At 43.6% G+C, this 22,798-nt stretch overlaps 1 protein-coding gene across 1 annotated transcript in view; it reads left to right on the forward strand.

Moving 5' to 3' along the window:
- The first annotated feature begins 1,664 nt into the window (after positions 1-1,664).
- The window catches only part of QTRT1 (queuine tRNA-ribosyltransferase catalytic subunit 1), a 64,928-nt gene continuing 43,794 nt past the window's right edge, over positions 1,665-22,798 (forward strand). Inside the window, exons 1-6 of the mRNA XM_068274352.1 lie at positions 1,665-1,928; positions 6,243-6,311; positions 6,452-6,590; positions 8,606-8,684; positions 14,764-14,879; positions 20,518-20,656. Coding sequence (XP_068130453.1) covers positions 1,704-1,928; positions 6,243-6,311; positions 6,452-6,590; positions 8,606-8,684; positions 14,764-14,879; positions 20,518-20,656 — 767 coding nt within the window. The 5' untranslated portion in view covers positions 1,665-1,703. The remainder of the gene's footprint in view (positions 1,929-6,242; positions 6,312-6,451; positions 6,591-8,605; positions 8,685-14,763; positions 14,880-20,517; positions 20,657-22,798) is intronic.

Consider the following 22,798-nt stretch of genomic DNA (forward strand, 5'->3'; position numbering starts at 1 on the left):
AATGTAGGTTCCCTGGTGGTGTTTAGTGGTCACCTTCCCTCCCCAGTATAGCCTCCCGAATCCCTAGTGGTGTTTAGTGGTCACCCTCCCTACTCAATGTAGCTTCCCTGGTGGTGTTTAGTGGTCCCCTCCCTAGTCAATGTAGCTCACCTAGTGGTGTTTAGTGGCCACCCTCCCCATTATAGCTTCCCTGGTGGTGTTAGTGCCCTCTACCTACTCAATGTAGCTTCCCAGGTGGTGTTTAGTGGCTCCCCCTCCGTCCCCAATAGGGCTTCACTTGGGATGTTTAGCTCCCCACCCCATCCTGTGCTCTTGCCCCAGTATATCTGCAGAGTATTCGGTGCAGTGGAAGCAGTGCTCCTCTCATCTCCGGGTGCCTCTAGCAATGTGTGTCCTCCTGTTACCCTCTAGTGCCGAGCATCTCAATCTCTTCTCACATCGCGTGTGATTAAGAGGTGCAAGACAACAAGGCACTAAAGTAAGTGGTGAGTGTGAGAGGAGGACACACTTTGCGCTGGAGTACGGAGGTGTTGAGAGAAGTGCTGCTACTGCTGCGCTTGATACTCTGCAAAATACTGGGGCATGGGGAGCCCAGGAGGGGGGCGCAAGTGAGTTGGGGAAATTACTGGCAAGTTACATGCCGGTAAAAGTTAAATACAGACACTGGCTTTTTAGTAAAAATACCGGCTGTGCTGGCCAAATACCGACTGGGTGGCAACCCTATGTAACGCCACCAATCCTTTACAAATCACTTTTATTTAAACAAACTTCATGTCTGAAATTGCAGTAGGCCCATACCAGTAGGAAAACGTGCATTTTCTCATGCGATTTTGCATTGCAGAAAAATGCTCACAATTTTCACAAGCATGAGCCTTGTCTTATTTTTGTAGTAGAGGGGTAAAAGGGGGCTGTTAGGCATTTGGCTGTGACCTGGACAGGACGGTAGTTAGAGCAGAAAGGGGGGATTTTTCGTTTTTGTACTTGGTGTTGGGGGTTTCATTATGGTTTGCATTGACCCGGGGGGCAGGAGATTTTTTTATAAGGTTGTGTGGAGAGGGGAAGATTACTGTGAGGTCACCTAGGGCAAGGAGAAGTAATATTAATTATCACATAGCCCCCAACTGTCCCTCTTGGAGGGACAGTCCCTTTTTGGACTCCTGTCCCCCTTTCTCCCTCATGTGTCCCTCTTTCAGGACTGATGTTGTACAGATCTATGTATTTTTCTACTGAAAAATTGATTTAATTGACTCTAAACTTTATTCTCAAACTTTACATTTCTTATTTTTAAATGTTAATATAAAGGTAAATAAGCCAGGATAGAAAAGACCAGTGTGATTTGAATTATAAAACATCACATTTTTCTCAGGAATTATTTATGGCATGCCTGATTAGGGGTGTGCCAAGGGCGTGATTAGGGGTGTGGCAGGGGCGTGGCTCTTTCCTAACTAAAAAAATTGGGAGGTATATCTGTACATCTTTTCTTTTCTTTCTGACCGAAAAATGATTTGATTGTCAGAGGGAGGTCAGCCTGAGCTAGTAGTATACCTAGCGGCCTTTAGTCTGAAGATGACAGAAAGCACCTGTAAGACTTTACTTTGCACAATTTTATTTTGTCAGTTTTCAATAAAGTTGTATGGCACAGCGTCTCCGTACGTTGCCATGGCGCTGGAACGCACACGTCATCTCCTCCTGTCATCTGGAACATGGCGGCCCCCAAAGGACACGCGTTGCTGCACAGGGTGCTGGCGGAATGTCCGGTCACCAAAGCGCGAGCTTGCGACCTGACACTGCCGCATGGGCCGGTGAAGACTCCGGTGTTCATGCCGGTCGGGACTCAGGGCACGATGAAGGGGGTCACGGCTGATCAGCTGCGGGATCTGGGCTGCGAGATCTGCCTCGGGAACACCTACCACCTGGGGATGAGGCCGGTGAGGAAGTCCGGGGACAAGGGGCTGAGGATCTAATCACAAAATATTTCTTTCAAATTAGAGGTTGCAACTAAATTCCCATAAGCAGGAGGCACCGACTTTTTAGCTGAATCCTCAATACTTTGTATCATCCTGATTCAAAACTTTTTGCAAATCGTTTACTTTATCTCTATCAGCCAGTAAAATGTATTATTTTTTTACAAAACTTTGTTTTTTTACCTTGCTATTTTTTTTTAATGTAATTTTAAATTAGCCCTTTTTTTGTATTTCATCTATGAGAAGCACTCTGTAAAATGAGCCTTATTACACCCGGTGATGTATTAAAGTGCATCTAAGATAATCATTTATACTTACCTGCATGTGCAGAGTGAGGCTGAAGAATTTGTGGGACAGAAGAGCGGCCTAGGAGAGGAAGACGAGGAGGGTGCCCACGGACTAAAGGCTGCTAAAAGCACAAATGAGGTGAACAGTTAAATCTATCTTTATGTGCCTGGCAACGTGGGTGTGTTCGCTGCCAGCTGGTTTCTGGGGAGCACTGGAGCTGCGGCGAGGGATCCAGAAGACTTCTAGGGGCTGGAAGAAGCCCCAGGTAAGTGTAGATATATTTAACTGTTTTGTAAATCGATTTAACTTGTTTGTCCTGGAAGGAAGCCCCAGATAAGTATAAATGCTCAGCTTTGTTTTATCTCTGGTCCCCTTTAAGCAGAACTTTAGACAGAAAATAAAATGTGCCTGTAGGTAGAAAAGTTTATACTTCTCAGTGAGCATCCTGGTCCCTCCTGCTTTTTTCATGGATCTGGACCCCTTTTCTCCCTTAGCTCTCCTTGAGTCTTGTACCAAAATATTCAGGCTGCCAACTTCAGTGTGGCTGCAGCTTCCCTTTCAGAATTGTCACTAAAAGGATGGTATTGGAAACTGCCTTGGTAGACAACAGGGTTACTCTCGTTACTAGTGTGGGCTTAGACAGCCTTGAAGACTCTGTTCTCTGTTTGAGAGTGATAGAAGAAATGGAGAGAGGAAGGGTCCACTCCAAGGGTAGAAATATTGGAGACCGGAAAGACATCCCCCCCCCAGGAGCTGTGTATAAACCTTTCTCTTCAAAGGTCATATTAGACTATTCCCACAGATAAGCTGTGAGGAACAACTAGCCAACAAAAAACTCCTCAGGTTTGCTCTGACAGAGTGGGTCTTCCCAGTTGAATAATGTGCTTTATGTCATAAAAACTGCTTTAAAGCAGAACTGTGGATACATTTTAAACGCACTGTTTCACTTACCTGGGGCTTCTGCAAGCCCCCAGCAGCCGTCCTGTCCCGCGTCGATCCTACACGAGCCTCCGTTTTCCCGCCGCCGCTCTGTTCCTCGTCTTGTAAGTCGAGGCCAGCGCAGCCCTGCCACGTATCTTTTGTTCGCGTTCCCCGCTGCAATAGCGCTATTGCAGACTGGAACGCAAAGAAAGGATACGTGTAGCCAGAGCCACGCAGGCGCAGTGGCCTGGCGGTAAAAATGAAAGTAGCTGGCGGCGGGAGAACGGAGGCTCGTGGAGGACCGGCGTGGGAAAGGACAGCGCTGGGAGCTTGCAGAAGCCCCAGGTAAGTGAAACAGTGTGTTTAAACTATATCTACAGTTCCGCTTTAAAGCAGGGTGATGTGCTGCAGGGACAGCTGTTTCCTTCTAGGAAAAGAGCCTCCCTCCCATATCTACCTCAAACCTCCTAATGTAACAGAATGGGAACTGGACTGTCACTGCACCTTAATACTTTTCTTAAAGGACCACTTTTGCGAAAATTGTAAAATTTTAAATATATGTGAACACATACAAATAAAAAGTATACTTCTTCCAGAGTAAAATGAGTCATAAAGTACTTTTCTCCTATGTTGCTGTCAGTTACTGTAGGTAGTAGAAATCTGACAAAGCAGACAGGTTTTGGAGTAGCCCATCTTCTCATTGGGGGGGTACTCAGCATTTTCTTTCTTTTCAAAAGTCCTTTGCGAATGGCGGTTGCTCTGGCCAACTGCCAAAAAGCATGTGAAGCAAGCAGGGAGGCTGGCCGGCATCTTAGTATAAATCCTTTTCAGGGAACATGTTAGTTCTGTCAGGTTTCTACTACCTACTGTAAGTGACAGCAACATAGGAGAAAAGTAATTTATGGCTCATTTTACTCTGGAAGAAACATATTTCTTATTTGAATGTGTTTACATGTATTTTAAATATTTTTCCCCCCACAATAGTGGTCCTTTAATACCAAATAAATACATTATTTAGCAAGTACAGTTGTACCAAGCCTGTTCCAGATGTTTAATTAAATTGGAAAGGCTAAGCACAAATGGAAAATCAACATGCAGAATCCATCCCTTGGAGCAGAAGGGATGATCAAACTGAAGTATCAAAGGATCCTCACTGTCTAAAATTCAAAATCTTTATTGTATCTAAAACATCAAAAAGTGTGCCGGGTCGCCGTGACAGCGGCGCACAGTGTTTCAAACTGACACTCTCTTCGTCAGGCTTTTAAAACAGTGTGTTGTGTTTCCAAAAGCAGATGCCTTCTTAATATAGCTTTAAAGTGAATGTTTACCTATTTAAAAACCAAAAAGTCAGATACTCACCTAAGGAGAGGGAAGGCTCGGTCCTAATGAGCCTTCCCTCTCCTCTACCGGTGCCCGGTCCTGTGCAGGATCCCCCGTGGCAGTATTCGACCAGTTCGGTCAAATACTGCCACTTCCGCATGCCGAAGGGAGCTTTCGGAAGCCTTCGGGAGCACTCGGGCTCCCGAGGACGGGGCCGCTCCATAGTACGCATGCGCGAGCGCCCTCTTTGACGCACTCGCGCGTGCGTAGTATGGAGCGGCCCGTCTTCGGAAGCCCGAGTGCTCCTGAAGACCTCTGAAGTCCCTGCGGCGGCGGACGCGAACGGGGGAGCCAGCGCAGCACCAAGGGCACCGGGAGAGGAGAGGGAAGGCTCATTAGGACCGAGCCTTCCCTCTCTTTAGGTGAGTATCTGACTTTTTGGTTTTTAAATCGGTAACCACTGGCTTTAAAATGTCTAAGCTTTGGCATTGACGAGATGCCTTTTATGTTGCATGCTTTCAATCAAGAAGATTGTTATATGCAAATTAGAAACAGAGGAGTTGGAGGATTTTTGTACCCACTCCACATCCCTGAACAAACCACTGTATAGGTCAGTAAAAATCTAGCATATGGAACAGTGTTTGATTCACAGTATCAGACACCTTATTTGATTGAAATACTTAGTTTTGATAAGAGTGCTGAACTGAAGGCAAAAATACAAGATGGTTATACCTGGGGCTTCTTCAATGCCTCTATACTCTCCATGGCCTCTCAGCTTTGCTGGCACCCATCTGTTGTGGTTGCTTTCCCCCTCAATTAAAATGTGTGACTTGTCCCAGTTGCAGCCAGGGTGCATGCTCTGTCCCCTCTCCTACTCCACAATTGCTCTCCCGAGCGTATGTGCAGAGCAGACGTGACAGGAAGAATTCTGGGAATGCACTGCTTGGAAACAGTTGTAACCGCCCATGGCCAGGGAGCTCTGTTCAGGAGCATGCACAAAAGGAGCGCATGAGTGGACCGAGCATACACCAATGACATAACGGTGGAGCAAATCACAGGGACAGAGTGGAGGCCAGTGAAGCTGAGGGGCCACAAAGATTATGGTGGCACTAAATAAGCCTCAGGTATGGCCAGCTTGTCTCTTTATTGTCAGTTCAGGTGTGCTGTAAGAATTCACCTTTTTAATATTTTATGGCATTAAAGAGATACTGAAGCAAAAAAAAAAAAATTATGACGAATTGGATGTGTAATATGGATAATTACTAGATCAGTAGCAAAGAAAATATTTTTATTTCTATTCTGAGCAGTGTACTATTTTTATTTTCAGTTATATAGGTTTTTTTTTTTTTTTTTTTTTTAATAACATTGCATCATCTAATATTTGCAGTTTACACACTACTCAGCATTCTAAATTATTTTACAGAGCAGGCCAGTGACCTTTTGACCTGTCCTCTACAGGAAAAAAAAAAAAAAAGAAGCAGTGGCTGACACTTGAGATAACAAGCTTCTAAAGACAGAGCTCTCTGCAATTTCAAGTCGTGGAGCTCAATGGCTCTTTTGCATAGATAACTGGAGTTTATCTCTTCCTGTAATGGAAACAATATTAGACTTTTGTCTGCTCATAATGTTTTTTTTTCTTAGCTGTACCACACAACCAATTCATTATCATAATTTTCGTTTCGCTCCAGTGTCAATTTAAATGGATCCTTATAAGTGTGTTTTTTTTTCTTTCTTTTTTTCCCCTTTCAGGGTCCGGAAATAATGAAGAAAGTAAATGGGCTGCATGGCTTCATGAACTGGGATCGGAACCTTCTCACAGTAAGTGTGGCTACCTAGCGGGAGGGCACTCTGTATACCCCATCATTTATTGAAGCCGGCATTATCTTGAATTCAACAGAGCTCTTCTTTGTACAAGCTGCTTTATGTCTCTGCTCTGTGTCTGCTGTATGTGATTTCAGGACAGCGGTGGCTTCCAGATGGTGTCTTTGGTGGAACTCTCTAAGGTGACAGAAGAGGGTGTGCACTTTACATCTCCATACGATAACCGAGAGATCTTACTTACTCCTGAGAAGTCAATCGAAATCCAGAATGCACTGGGTGAGCCTCAAAGCAGAACTATATAAATACATAAATAAATAAAACCATGAACAGAAATATCAGTTAAAGAGACTCTGAAGTCTCGAAAAAAACGTATTTTTATTTAATAAATATGTTTAATACTTTAGCCCTAACTAAACCGCCGCATTAACGCATCTAAATCCTCCCCCCAAACTCCCCGGGAGACAATCCGGGCAGCGCTTCCATGAGAGGCGGAGCTATGAGCTGCAGCCCTGCCTCATGCGCGTCTGTCAGCGGCGGATGTCCACCTCTCCCCCGCCCCTCTGTCTTCCTTCACTGAGAGGGGCGGGGGAGAGGTGGAGATCCGCCGCTGACAGACGCGTGTGAGGCAGGGCTGCAGATCATAGCTCTGCCTCACACGGAAGCGCACAGGGCAGCAAAATCCACGACCAAGAAAGTTGTGGATTTTGCAGGGGAGAGGGAGGGTGCGTTAGGGAGGATTTAGATAATTTAAAGCGGCGGGAATGCGGCGGTTTAGTTAGGGCTAAGGTATTAATCATAATTATTAAATATATGTTGTTTTTTTTTTTGGAGACTTCAGAGTCTCTTTAAAGGACAACTGACCTGAGAGGGATCTGGACACTGCCATATTTATTTCCTTTTAAACAAGAAGTTGCCTGGCAGTTCTGCTGATTTTTCATGCATCAGTAGTGTTTGAATTATACACCTGTAACTTCCATGAGGCAAATTAAGTCAAACATCTGAACTAAAATCTTTTTATTCGCCAAGAAAGACAGGGTCGTGCCCATAATTGGATTTGGCATGTATGTGGCTCGGAATAGAAATAAAAACCTAGGTAATAAAGACAAGGACCTAAATTATAAAACAGGAACACAATAAATAGCAGTGTTATGATACATAAAAAACAGTGGTTCAAAGGGCAGTCTATCAGAAACAGCCAGCGGCTGCAACTGTAAGAAAGGAGAGGAGGGCAGGGCCTCTGGAAGGGGGAGGGCATGGAGAGAGTTCAAGAGTTTGACAGCAGAAGGGAAAAATATACTGTAAGCCTGACCCTGAAAATAAGTCCTAGCAGAAGTTAGAGGAGGAAGAGGGGACACAAAGGTGCAGTGCTGATTGGGAACCGGTCCTGTCATCCCAGCACACCGCAAGATTATCAGCTGTGTACAGGGATGACAGGGCAGGTGCCTGATCAGTACAGTGCACAGGAGGAAGAAGCAGCCAGCAATTGGGAACACAGCAGTGCAGTGCTGATCGGGCATCGGTCCTGTCATCCCAGTACACCGCAAGGTTATCAGCTGTGTGCAGGCACAGGGCAGCTGCCTGATCAATACAGTAGCATATATTAAATTCCTGTACAGTACAAAGGAACAAGAAATGTCATGCTGAGAGACATTTCCTGATAGGAATATGACATCCCCTGAAAAAAAGCCCTAACACATCTTTTGGAGCAAAATTAATGACACTGCCTTATTTTCGGGCAAACGTGGCATGTACTGTGTACAGTGCTGTGGAAGATGTGGTGTTATATAATTACTAAATAATAATAACCGGGGTTTGCGCTGATTGTACAAAACGGGATAGTCTTCTGTCGCTTGTACTCTTGATGGCCATATCACCGCAGCTGCGTGAATCAGGCCCATAGTGTGATAACAGAGTAATAAAGATAACCTATGAGACGTACTACAGCATTTACATCAGACCAGAGGAGCGCTGTGGGATTAGTACAGTCTACAGGTGGTAGGAGGACAATAGCCTAGCAGTGATTACACTGATATATTAGTTGTAGAGATGGTTGATAAAATGCAAATAATTTTGAGTTGATGCAGCATTATGCAAATGTTTGCAAATCTATGCAGCTTGAACATTTTACCTATTGAGGTAAAATTTGATTGGTCCGTTTTCAAGCTGCATAAATTTGCATTCAACATTTATATAATCCTGTGTCAACTGGAAATTATTTCCATCTCACTGTCCATCCCTAATTAGTTGTTCCTCTGTACCTGATGATGGCTGCATTGTGTTTCCTCTCTCAGGCTCTGACATCATGATGCAGCTGGATGATGTAGTGAGCAGCACAATCTCCGGACCTCGTGTGGAGGAAGCCATGCACAGGTCAGCTGAAGAGCTCAGTGGATGTGATTGGTCGAGACAAATGCAATGAAAAATGGAGCCAAAGTGAAGCAGATTTTCAGAGCAACCAGTCAGGTTTCAGCGGGTATAGAAAACAAAACAAAAGTTCTGATTGGTTGCTTTAAAGAGAACCTGTACTGAGTAAAATATTTAAAATAAACACATGAGGTAACTTCAAATGAACATTACATAGTTACCTTGCCATCAGTTCCTCTCAGAAGCTCACCATTTTCTTCTGACAATAATCCCTTCCAGTTCTGACATTTTGTCAGAACTGAAATATATCAGTTGCTGTCAGTTATTTATCAGTTGCTGTCAGTTACAGCTGAGAGGAGGACTGATGTGCCAAGTAATGTCCGTGTTTCCCCATGGCTCAAGTGTGCGATGTTACAGTTTAACTGTGTACTGACCAGAAAGCTGTTATGGGGTAATGGCCAAATGGAGGACGGAAAATTCCCTTGATCACAGTGAACAAACAGGTAGCGGGAGAGGAGAAAGACACTGAGGAGTAGACTATATGGAAGGTAAGTATGACTTATTTTGACTTTTAATTTTCAGTTCAGGTTTTCTTTAAGCAGCTTCCACACATTTGCCCCAGTTTCTTTTGTGCTGGTAAATCGGCCCCCTATGTGCTTACAAAAAGGAAAATGTTTTGGCTTTCAGTAAGTTTTATGCTTTTAGAATGTATACAAATTTCCAAAGTAAGGTTTATTTTTTTATATTTTGTGTTAAAGCAGATCTGAACTCAGAACTTCTTCTCTGCTCTAAAAGATAATCAAACAGCATAATAACCTTTAAAGAGACTCTGTAACAAAAAAAGGTGCCCTGTAGTAATCGTCTCAGGAGGGGGAAGCCTCAGGGTCCCAATGAGGCTTCCTCCTCCCCTGTAGCTGCAGGCAGTCCAGCGCTGGCTCCCCCGAAGCCTCCGGCAATCCTGGCTCGACAAGCTTGGCAAGGCTTGCTATATTTACCTTCCCTGGCTCCAGCGGGGGCGCTGTTGTGGCTCTCAGCATGTAAATAGGTGTAAATAGCCAATCTCTGTCGGGTCCGCTCTACTAACCAGGCACAGGAGGGAGACTTGAGCCTGCGCAGTAGAGCGGACCGACGGTGATCAGCTATTTCCGCCTATCTCCGATACTGCGTCTGCGCTGGAGCCAGGAAGGGTAATTATTTACAGCTCCGCTGTTTGGGGGGACGCAGGAGGACAGGGGGGAAGCCTTGATCTTAAAGGGGAACTTCAGCCTAAACAAACATACGGTCATTAAATTACATTAGTTATGGTAATTAAAATAGATAGGCAATATAATCTCTTACCCACCCTGTTTTAAAAGAACAGGCAAATGTGATTTCATGGGGGCAGCCATCTTTTTGGTTGAAAGGAGGTGACAGGGAGCATGAGACACAGTTCCAACTGTCCTGTGTCCTGAGCACCTCTCCTAGCTGCACGCGCTAGGCTTCAGATCTGAAATTCAAAATCTATATATATAAAATCGGATGTGTGTGTGTATGTATGTGTGTATGTGCCGCGATCACTCGAAAACGGCTTGACCGATTTGAACGAAACTTGGTACACAGATCCCTTACTACCTGGGATGATATGTTCTGGGGGTCTCTCGGCCCCCCTGCACACCTGGGCAGAGCTACAAACAGCAAATCAGATTCCACCCATTCAAGTCAATGGAAAAAATGTAAAAGGCTGCCATTCTCACAGTAATCAAGCCAGAGTCCCCACATATGGCACAGTTGGTCACTTGGTGACCGAGGTTACAAATCCAGCAAAAGTGGGTGGAGCATAAAACAGCCAATCAAATTTCAGCCGTTCATTTTAAATGGGAAAATGTAAACTGCAGCCATTCTTAGACTGTTAATCACTGGGGTCTCAAACTTGCCACATTTGGTCACTGGGTGACTGGGATTAATATTCAGGTAAGTGGGTGGTGCCTACAACAGCCAATCAAAATTCACCTATTGATTTTCAAGGGGAATATTTAAACTGCTGCTATTCTTACACTTTTAATGGCAGAGGCTTCAAACTTGCTACAGTCGGTCATTGGGTGACTGGGGTCCAAATTCACTAAAGGGCCGTGGCCACATACAGCCAATCAGATTTCCTTGGTGGATAAACTGCTTGCATTCACACATTTATTGATGCCAGGAACCCAAAAGCTCACAAACTTGGTCATTGAGTAACTGTGTGTCAAGGTTACAAAAAGTGGGCGGAGCCAAAATAACTTTTACTGGGGAAATATAAACTGCAGCCATTCTTACACCGTTAATGGCAGGGTTCTCAAACTTTGCACAGTTGATCATTGGGTGACAGATTAAGATTTTGGAAGGTGGGTGGAGCCTACAACAGCCAATAAAAATTCACCTTTTGATTTTCAAAGGGAATATCTCATCTGCTACCATTCTCTTATACTGTTAAAAGCAGATGCCTCAAACCTGGTACAGTTTTTCACTGGGTGACTAGGGTCCAAATTCAGGAAGGGGGCGGAGCCACAAACAGCCAAATTTGTTTATTTTTCAATGGGAATATACAAAGTATTGATACCAAGGACCCCAAAGCTGATAAACTTGATAATTGAGTTACTGTATGTCAAGGTTAGAAAAAGTGGGCGGTGCCAACAACTTCATTTTTTACATTGCAGGGTTCCCATACTTTACACAATTGGCCACTGGGTGACTGGGATGAATATTCAGAAATGCCGGTGCAGCCTACAACAGCCAATCAAAATGTACCTATTGATTTTCAAGGGGAATATTCACATTGCTACTATTCTTACACTGTTAGTGGCAGAGGCCTCAAACTTGATACAGTCAGTCATTGGGTGACTGGGGTCCAAATTCACTAAAGGGGTGGAGCCACAAACAGCCAATCAGATTTGTTAGATTGATTTCAGCCATTCTGTTATTGGCAAGGTTCTCAAACGTGACACAGTTGGCCACTGGGTGACTGGGACTAATATTCAGAAAAGTGGGTGGAGCCTACAGCAGCCAATCAAAATTCACCTTTTGATTTTCAAGGGGAATATTTACATTGCTGCAATTCATGCACTCTTAAGGGCAGAGGCCTAACATCTGCTACAGTCAGTCACTGGGAGACTGGGGTTTAAATTCTGAAGGGAGCGGGCCAAAAACAGCCAATCAGATTTATTCAATTTCAATGGTAAAATGCGACTTATTGATGCCAAGGACCCCAAAGCTCATAAACTTGGTCGTTAAGTGACTGTATGTCAAGATTAGAAATAGTGGGCGGAGCCAAAAACAACTAACTTTTTACATGGGGAAATGTAAACTGCAGCTTTTCTTACACTGTTAATGGTAGGGTTCTCAAACTTCACACAGATGGTCACTGGGTGACTAGGATTAATATTTGGAAAAGTAGGTGGAGCCTACAAGAGCCAATCAAAATTCACCTATTGATTTTCAAGGGGAATATTGAAACTGCAGCCATTCTCACACTGTTAATAGCAGAGGCCTCAAACTTGCTACAGTCGGTCGTTAAGTGTTTGGGGTTCAAATTCAGTAAAGGGGTGGAGCCAAAAACAGCCAGATTTCTTTCCTGGATAAACTGCTTCCATTAGCACAATTTTGATGCCAGGAACCCAAAAGCTCACAAACTTGGTCATTGAGTAGTGACTGTGTGTCAAGGTCACACAAAGTGGGTGGAGTTAAAAACAGATTTTTCTGGGAAATTGTAAACTGCAGCCCTTCTTCACTGTTAATGGCAGGGTTCTCAAACTTAGCATAGCTGGTTACTGGGTGACTGGGATTAATATTCAGAAAAGTGGGTGGAGCCTAAAATGCCAATCAAAAATCACATGTCACTTTTCAAGGACAATATTAAAATTGCTGCCATTCTTGCACTGTTAATGGCACAAGCCTCAAACCTGGCACAGTTGGTCATTGGGTCACTGAGGTTCAAATTCAGAAAAGGGGACAGAGCCACAAACAGTGAATCAGATTTGTTTCATTTCATGGGAAAATACAAATTATTGATGCCAAGGACCCCAAAACTCACAAACTTGGGCATTGAGTAGTGACTTTGTGTCCAGGTTACAAAAAGTGGGCGGAGCCAAAAACAAATTTCACTAGGAAAGTGTAAACTGCAGCCCTTCTTACACTGTTTATTTCAGGGTTCCCAAACTTTGCCCAGATGGTCACCGAGTAACTGAGATTAATATTCAGGGAAGTGGGTGGAGCCTATAATAGCCAATCAAAATGTACCTGTTGATTTTCAAGTGGAATATTTAAATTGCTGCCATTTTTACACTGTTAATAGCAGATGCATTCAAACCTGCTACAGTTGGTCATTGGGTGACTGGGGTTCAAATGCTTGAGAGGGGCGGAGCCACAAACAGCCTATCTGATTTGTTTAATTTCTATGGGAATATACAAATTATTGATGCCAAGGACCCCAAAGCTCAGAAACTTGGTCATTGAGTGTTTGTGTGTTAGGGTTAGAAAGTGGGTGGAGCCAACACCAGTCAAATACATACCCAGGCAATGCCGGGTCATCAATGGGTGGAGACAAATACAAATTTCACTGGGAACATGTAAACTGCAGCCATTCTTACACTGTTAATGGCAGGGTTTTTAAACTTTGCACAGTTGGTCAATGGATGACTGGGATTAATATTCAGAAAAGTGGGTGGAGCCTACAAAAGTAAATCAAACTTCACCTGTTGCTTTTCAAGGGGAATATTTCATTGCTACCATTCTTGAACTGTTAATGGCACAGGCCTCAAACCTGGTACAGTTGGTTATTGGGTGACTGGGGTTCAAATTCAGAAAAGGGGGTGGAGCCACACACAGCCAATCAGATTTGTTTCATTTCAATGCAGATTATTGATACCAAAGACCGCAAAGCTCACAAACTTGGTCAGTGAGTAATTGTGTGTTAGGGTTAGAAAAAGTAGGCGGAGCCAACACCAGCCAAATACTTACCCAGGCAACGCCGGGAAATCAGCTAGTTCAAAATAAAAATTGCACCAAAACAGCAGAACAAGAACATCATCAGGAATCCTATCATGCTTTGCACAGCATCAGAGGAAAAATGCCCGGGCAGTTTTCTTCTGTGCAGCTAAAACGAGGCTTGGGTAACAAAAACAAAGTTCTGATGCTGTGAAACTGTTAAAGAAACACCAAGCGTTTTCAGTGCTGCTGAGCAGATTTTTAGTCTGGAGGTTCACTTAAATGCTCAGAGACACCTCTGTAAATATCCAGCCTAAAGTGTACCTGTAGAAAAAAAAAGTGCCCCATTTAGATACTTACCTCACTTGAGGGTAGCCTTAGGATAATCAAGAGGCTTCCCCTGTCCCCTCTGTTTTTCTGATCCAGCACTAGGAACCCTGACCCCCTGATCTAGCACTAGGACAAGGGGAACGGGGACATTGTGCACGGCTGCGCTCCTGTCTGTTAACTAGTGTGGCCATACTGTGCAGGGCTTTTGCGCAGCGGATAAGTATATCTTTTATTGGCCATGCCATGTTTTAACCAATTCTCAAGTGCATGGAATAAAAGTTTACTGTGAAGACGCGCTGCACCTTGGTCACATTTCTCTTATGCAAGGCTTAAAGTGGACCTGAACTCTTGCACAGGACAGAATGAAAACAGAGGAATGCACCCTGTATGTATTTAGAGAGTTTGGCTTGTCTAATTCCCCCTCATCTGTGACTAATAAGCAGTGTAATTTGATCACTCCCCTGTGTCAGCCGGCTGCCTCAGCAGAGCAGATAATTTGTAAACACGGTATTAACCCTATGTCTGCTTTCATGACTGCAGGAAGTAGATACACTGCAGATTTATTGCAGGATTTATACCAGCTGTAACAAATGAATGTTTTCTTCAAAGCTTACTATGCTGGTGATTATCTTTTAAAGCTGAGAAGAAGTTTTCAGTTCAGGTCCACTTTAAATGTATCGCTCCTTACCTGTAGGTTGCACTGTGAAAGTGGTTAGTGTGAAACTGGCATTTATTGTTGTAGCTACACTTAATCTTCTTGTGAATTAAGTTCCTCGGAAATAGTTATATTTTTCATTTTCGAACGTTTTAAAATCAGGTCGGTGCGTTGGTTAGACCGCTGCATTGCTGCCAACAAACAGCCGGAGAGGCAGAACCTGTTCGCCATCATTCAGGGGGGACTTGATGCTGAGCTGCGCAAGAAGTGTTTAGAAGGTAGGTGTGGCTGGCCCTCCGCTTTCAGTGCTATAAGACCTCGGTTCTATCCGCACTATGCATGCTAACGCAGGTGGCAATCGTGACACTGCGTTACAACTTGATAATTTCCCTCTCTTGTGATCCTATTCATTTATAATGAATGGGATTGCAGCGCAAACACGCACGAATGCATGCAACAAACGATGCACTCCTGATGACTGCATGCACTGTGCATTGCTAAAACAGCAATGTGCAGATGAAAACGAAGCCTAAAGAGAGAAAACATTACTTTGTCTTCGCTTCTAACACCCAATCAAGTTCAAGAAAAAGAAAACCGAGCTTTCCATCAATCTGAATGTATTTGTTATTTGAAGTAAAAACTGTGTTCTATGCTGTGGGCCCTTGTTATTTTTACACAGATGACATTACTTTATAACAGAAGCATGCAGGATAACTGTATGGGCAATAAATTGTAAGGAAACAGATCTCCATTGTACTTTCACTAGAGATAATGACTGGCTACCGATAGTTTCATTTATTGAGAGATCGGAGCAGATCATGTATAACAGTGTTTCTCAACATTTTATCGGTATGTACTCTTTTTAAAACCCTGTACTCACCAAGTACCCCCTAGTATAGTAAACATCATCACAAGTACCCCTTGACAAATATATATTGTAGTTCATGATAATTGGTTCTAAGCAATAGTAAACAAGCATTTACTATTGCTTTTAATTAGCTAAAATACTAATTTGGTGTTTACATAAGATTTATCATTATCTAAAGCTCTATGTTTGTTATATTTGGATAAGTATATCAAGCCTGAGTACCGCCTGGAATCATCAGAAGTACCCCCTGGGGTACGCGCACCACACGTTGAGAACCTAGGATGTATAGTATTCTGCCCCTGATCTCTCTTTTTTCCCCACAATCCTTCAGGGCAAAGGTGAGACGTCGCTCCTCCCAGGAACAGGAACAGACAGCACTTCCCCTATAAAAAAGTCACATGGTTAGTCCACCCTCAGTGCTGTTTGTTCCTGCGTCCAGGCAGGTCGGCATCTCCCCTCTGGGTGAAGCCTGTGTGCTGGGCTGCAGGTGGATCCTTCTGGGTGGCTGAGACTGTGGTACTGAGGCAGTCTGGCCATGCGCCCCAGGCTGGATCTTTACTGGGGTTTGCCTACCTTTCTCTCCCGCTGCCAGGGAGAGCAAGTGTGGAAGGCGTGGGTTCCCCTTGGCGGCCTTGCGGCAGAGGAGCAGGACGGAGGTAAGCCAGCGGCCATGTGCAGCGTGGAGCGCATTGCGGCCATTAGGACGCTTGGCCGCGTCCGGATGTGTAATTTCCGGCGGGTATGCCGAATGTAGCAATTTGTAGAGCTGGTTCATTACTCCTTCTGAACCTCCGGTCCGCCCCTCATCCAATTGCGGCAGGCCGGATATGTTTTAAAAGGGAGGCTGCGCAGGCCTGTTTGCACTGTTGCTCAGAGGGAGTTTGGTCCTGCGCTGGACATGAAAGTTTGGAGACATGTCAGACGCTGTGAGGATTGAGAGCAACCAGGCCGCCCAGAAGGTGAGATAATGGCTTCTCTTTCTGGGCTAAATGTGCTAAAGCTGTACAGAGTCACATGCCTTGTTGGTCTTGTTTGTTTGCAGGCCAAAACTGAGGCCGCTGCTAAATCTGCTGAGGCTGCTGCTGCAGATAAGCATAGGCTCCCTCCTAATTATAAGAGATGCCCTTTGTGCAATGTTAAGTAATGTTGCCCTATGCAAAGACTGTCAGTTGTGCATAGAGAGGGTTATGAGGGAGGAGCCGGGTCACTCTGTTCAGAATACATTGAGATCCTTTAGAGAGGAGATTAATGCTTCATTGGAATCAATTAAGTCTTCATTATTGAATGCTAATCCATCTACTTCTCAGGTTGCTGTATCTGGAGTATCTGTGACTGAGATTGATGTTAGTCAGGCTGAGTTTGCAGCTAGTTCTGAGGATTCAGACATTAGAGAAATAAAATCTGAGTCTGTTCCAAAGTTTAAATTCCGTATTGAGGATACGGAGGCGTTGATTGCTGCCATTAATTACTCTTTTGGAGTTGAGTAAGGATGTGGTAGCTAATTTGTCTATTCATAATCAATTATACAAAGCTAAAGGATCCACTGGATAAAAAAGTGGATGCTTATTTGAAGAGGTCTTTGGAGGCTAGTGTGGCTATGTTTAGGCCGGCTGTTGCCTCTACATGTGTGGTCAGAGCTTTGGAGCTGTGGATTAATCAGCTCAGAGCTAATATACTGGCACCTGTTGAGCATTTGTTGAATTCTATTGCGATTCTCATTAAATCTGCTACATATTTAGCGGATTCCTCGGCTGAGGCAATTAGGTTTACACCCACTGCTGAAATTAATGATCAGCTTTGAAAAGTACATCGAACAAAAAGAAAAAATTTTTCCTAAAAAGAAAAAAGCTGTTGCAACTAAAGTTTTTTTTTTGTGTGATCAAAAAGATGCCTCTAAAGATCAGAGAAAAGGCAGAAAGTGGACTTCTGACAAGTCTGGGAAAAGGGGCTTTAAATATAAAGCTCCGAAAACCCAGTCAAAATCCCAATGACTCGTGTAAGGCGGTGGGGGGAGGCTAAGATGCTTCTCTCTCAGGTGGGCAAAAGGGGAAAAAAGCCCGTTTATTTGCCGAACAATAAAGTTTGGTTACCAAATAGTTTGCGCTCCATCCATCGTCAAGATTTGTGGTCTCAAAGGCCCCAGGAAAGCCCACTCTGTTTCCAGAAATTTTGAGTATATTGCAAAACATGCTAAAACAGAATGTATTTTATCCTGTGCCGGATCAAACAATCCGAAACAGTCTGTATGCATGTTGAATTATTAGGGCTCTGTACAAATTAACAAGCTGACACATCATTGCATTCCAGCGGTGTGTAGCTGCTAAGGGTAACAATGGTTAATTTGCATATAGTCAGCAGTGATGCACTGGGAGACATCTCAAACTCACTCCAACCTGAATTATTGCAAATTCTTTCGGTTTTAAGAAAGCAAACTTTTTTGCTTTTTCTTAGCATTTTAGTAAGAGGGCTTTTAGGACCATTGTAGCCCCTTACACACTCTGAGTTCTGGGTCACCATGAGCTTGCTGGTTAGTCTGTATCCTGTGCCAGTAAAGGAACAAAAGCAAAGCTTCTGTTTCACTATTTTTGTAGTAAAAAGTCGTCGGGCAAGTTCCGCCTGATTCTGAACCTAAAAATACTTAACCTGTTATGAGACAGAAAAAGTTCGGATGGAATCCATTTTTTCAGTAAGGGAGCTACTGTTTCCAGGGGCCTTTATGGCATCTCTCGATCTAAGAGATGCATATTGGCATTCACCAAAAATCGCAAAAATTCCTAAAATTTGCAGTTGGAGTAAATAGGAGGGTAGAACACTACCAGTTTGTTTGCCTTTCGTTTGGGATCACTTCTGCCCCAAGAGTGTTCACAAAGATGCTGGGAGAAGCATTGATTCCGTTAAGAGAGCAGTCGATTTTAATCATTCCGTGTTTAGACGACTTGCTTATTCTCGGAAGTTCAGCAGATCAACTGACAAACCATTTAAATCTGGTATCGGAACATCTCCGATCCCTAGGTTGGATTATCAACCTAGAGAAGTACTCTTTGATTCCAAGTCAGAAAACGCCTTTTCTAGGCATGCTAGTGCATTCATTAAAACAGAGGATTTTCTTTCCTCCGGAAAATATCCTAAAGATAAATTTGGCAGTGAAATCATTACAGAGGGAAGACAAGGTTTCCCTAAGGATGGTTTTGTCTGTGCTGGGATCACGTCATCAAGCCAGGACCCGGCGCTAACGTCAGACGGAGCGGAGGTGCCGGCCAGAGCGGAGGGGGGCGCCGATCATCGCGGGAACGGCAGGGAGGTGAGTGGATCCTCTTCTTTTCCCCCCTGCCGCCGCAGCTGTCAAACTGATCACTACGATCGGACGGCGATCGTGATCAGCAGCCATACGCGATGGCTGCTGATCACTTGGGGGAGATGTCGGCTGTCAAATGACAGCTTAATCTCCCCCTCCGGGTGCGCACGATCGCGTCAGGAGCGGAAACTGCGGGCCGGCGTAGATCCTACACCGCATCAGGCTAGAACAGCCACAAGTGCGGCGTAGAATCTAATGCACGTGGTCCCGAAAAGGTTAAACTGCGACAGTTTAGGGATGGATTTGCACTTTTCTTGACTGTAGTGCAGTTGTAGAAATTCAGGCCAAACTGCCGCTATTACATAGGATTTAAGAAGTTTCTTCTTATCCTCCAGAACAGTTCCTCTGCTGGTTAGAACCGATTAAGAAGAAAAAACTGTCGGTAAAGCTTTGATAAATCTGGCCCAGTGAGACCCAGATTTCTGTCTGTGGAGTCTTTATCTGGAACCACTTACATCAGCAATACAGTACCATTTTCTAAATGTAATAAATGTATGACTGCATAATATTTAAATTTCATGTAAGTCGGGGAGCAATCGTGATATATTTTTTAATAACTAAGAGTACCCAAGCAGCTGGGGGTGAACCAAAACCCCTAGGAGAGTATAGGGGACTAAAAGAGACCAAAAAGCCCTCCTACTAAAAAGCAATGCTTAAAACAGAAGGTATTTGCGATAATTCAGCATTAAGTGAACATCTGTGGTTACCCACAATGCACCGCGACTAAATATGCAAATTATCTCTTTATGCCCCTGAAGCCAGGCTTACACCCAGAACCGCTGGTGTATAGACAAGCCTATAGCTTTACATTTTCCAGAGCCACATCAACCCCACATGCAGACAGCCTGTTTCGGACTTTTGGTCAAAAAGTCAGAAAAGTCTAAGTTTGAATTAGATAAGCACCTTATTCTTTCTTGTGCTTGTTGAATATATTCCTGCAGTTGGTGTGTATGTCTGTATACTGTATACATTATACACAGTCTGCTTATTTGTAATACAAGCTAGTGCACTTGTAACTTCTTCCATTTTCCTCTTGATGACAGCTGAAACTTGAAATTGGGCCAAATAAGAGCAGAGCTATGATTGTGAATTAAGGAGTTACAGGTAGGTATTGTTTAGGCAAGATATGAAGTTACAAAACAATTTTAAGACTTAGTTGGGTCTTCATAAAGAACAAATGGTAGCTGAGACCATTTTGCGGTCAGGCAGTGGCCATTGTCGGCAAGTATTGAAAGGTAAGTATGCTAATCTGCCAGCGCAAAATGGCCACCCCTCAGAAACACATAATTACATACAAAGAAACTAAAAACTAGGAGAGTTTAAGGGCCATATGTAAGTCTACTGTAAAAAGTAGATTTTAACAAGTATTAAAAATGACAGCTGAAAAGGACCAGAGGTAATGCCACTGCCTGTGAAGAATGAGGCCATGAATTTGACTCATGGGTCAGAAAAACAAACAAACAAAAGACAGAACAATCCTTAATTCTTTAAAAAGATATGGTCAGGGTAAGGTAACAAGATAACATCTAGTAGCCTGATGCATGTTTCCCGGCTTTCAAATGAGGCCACTTTTTCAAATGCGAACAAATCAGTTATTTATCCATGACCAGAAGTTAAAAAATACAATATCTACAAAAATGGTGGCCATTGCAGCTATCTGAGGCTTTTTAGATACATGTCGTTGTTGTTGCAGAAATGACCAAACGAGATGTCCCTGGCTTTGCTATTGGTGGTCTTAGTGGAGGGGAGGAGAAAGACCACTTCTGGAGGATGGTGACCCTGAGCACTGACTACCTACCTAAGGACAAACCTCGATACCTCATGGGCGTTGGGTAAGCCAATTATCTCATTTTGAGGAATAGTTGATTATGTTGTCTGTTTGGTAAATAGGGGACTTTTAAATATCAAGAGAGGTGTAAACAGTGCACCTTTTACACAGCAGCAATTTAGTTTCCAGTATTTACCGGTTTCTAAGACTTGTACCAGCTTTCTTCCTTTTAAAGAGAACCCGAGGTGTGTTTAAAAAATGTTATCTGCATACAGAAGCTGGATCTGCCTATACAGCCCAGCCTCTGTTGCTATCCCAAACCCCACTAAGGTCCCCCTGCACTCTGCAATCCCTCATAAATCACAGCCATGCTGTGAGGCTGTGTTTACATCTGTAGTGTCTCAGCTGCTCCCCCGCCTCCTGCATAGCTCCGGTCCTTGCCCCCGTCCCTTCCCTCCAATCAGCAGGGAGGGAAGGGATGCAGGCGGGGACTGGAGTTCTGCAGGAGGCGGGGAGAGCAGCAGACTGACACTATAGAGATAAACACAGCCAGCTCTGACAAGCTGTTTGTCAGCAAGCGTGGCTGTGATTTATGAGGAATTGCAGAGTGCAGGGGGACCTTAGGGGGGTTTGGGATAGCAACAGAGGCTGGGCTGTATAGGCAGATCCAGCCTCTGTATGCAGATAATATTCTTCAAACCCACCTCGGGTTCTCTTTAAAGAATACTAAAATATTACAGTGGAAGCCAAAATTGCTGTGTAGAAAGTTACAGCAATAGCTGCCACAGTAATATATATTTATTATGGTCGCGGTTATCCCGCACAGGTGGGGATTGCCTGTTATTTCCAGTTGCTTGAGAATTCAAGCAACCGGGGGTCCTCAATGTGACACTAAACTCTTCTCCCCTCTCCCGAGCAAATGCAGAGCAGCGTAGTGATGGTCTAGATGCAAATAACTTGGAATTGATGCAAATTTTATGCAAATGTATGCAGCTTTAAAATGAACCAATCAAATCCTGCTGAAGTAAAATTTGATTCGTTCATTTTCAAGCTGCATAAATTTGCACAAAAAATTTAATCGAAATTTTACTTCAGCAGGATTTGATAGGTTCATTTTAAAGCTGCATACATTTGCATAAATTTGCATACATTTGCATCAACTGTTATTTGCATCTACTTGCCCATCACTAGAGCACCACACAACAGAAATCCCTTTCCAGAGACTGCTGTCTGCTGCATCCTCTGTACAGCGCTCAGTGTGTGCATGTGACCAGGGCAGGTCAGGTGACACATTGGGAGCCTAAAGGTGGCCACACACACCATACAATTTTTTAAATATCTGTTCAATTTAAGAATTGCAATAAATTTTTCTGACTGATTGTAACATTTCAAAAATCTGACCAATGTACCACACACGTATGTTAAATTTTTTCCCAATTATGATAAAAATGATTGGAAACTCTGACAAAATTGCCAGGGTGTGTATATTAAATTGACAATCCAACAAACACCATACAATCTTTAGAAAGATTGAAGAAAAATCTGGCGTTCCGGATCGATTAAAATCGAAGAGAACGGGAAATCCGATCAGATTTTTCAGTCGAATGAAAAAAAAGCTTTCGATTTTTTTCGGGAGATCCGATCGTTTTTATCGAATTAACGTAAAATCGGATCATTTTATTGTATCATGTGTGGCCACCTTAAGGAGGAGGCAGCAGGCAGCCATAAGAAGAGAAGAGGACCGGCGCTTAGAGCTCTGGTAAGGTTTCCACTGTGTGCTGCTCTGCATAATGAGGCAGGCCCCATGGCTTCCCGGCTAACAGACAGTTTATACTTCTGGTTGGTACAGTCCCTCATAATTATTTAATGGTACCCGATCGATCCTGTTATTGCCTTTGCAGTCGTTGCCACAAATACTTGTCGCTACCAGAGAGGAGGACCGACATTCAGCAACTTCCTCTATTGGCAATAACAGCAGGATCGTCCGGATACTTGTAGTGATTTGCAGGGTTTATTTAAAATTATGTTTATTGTGCTTAGGAATAGTTATGAAAATCTTAGTAATGTCTCATCCTTCTTTAGGTGAGGAAGTAAACTGGAGCAACATTAGATCACCCAATTACAATCCTTATCTAAAGCAAATCTGAAGCAAAAATAAACGTATGAGACAGCTATGAAGTAAAACATTATTAGCAAAGAAAAGTCT

This window comes from Hyperolius riggenbachi, chromosome 3 (assembly GCF_040937935.1).
Source record: "Hyperolius riggenbachi isolate aHypRig1 chromosome 3, aHypRig1.pri, whole genome shotgun sequence".
Lineage (NCBI taxonomy): Eukaryota > Metazoa > Chordata > Amphibia > Anura > Hyperoliidae > Hyperolius > Hyperolius riggenbachi.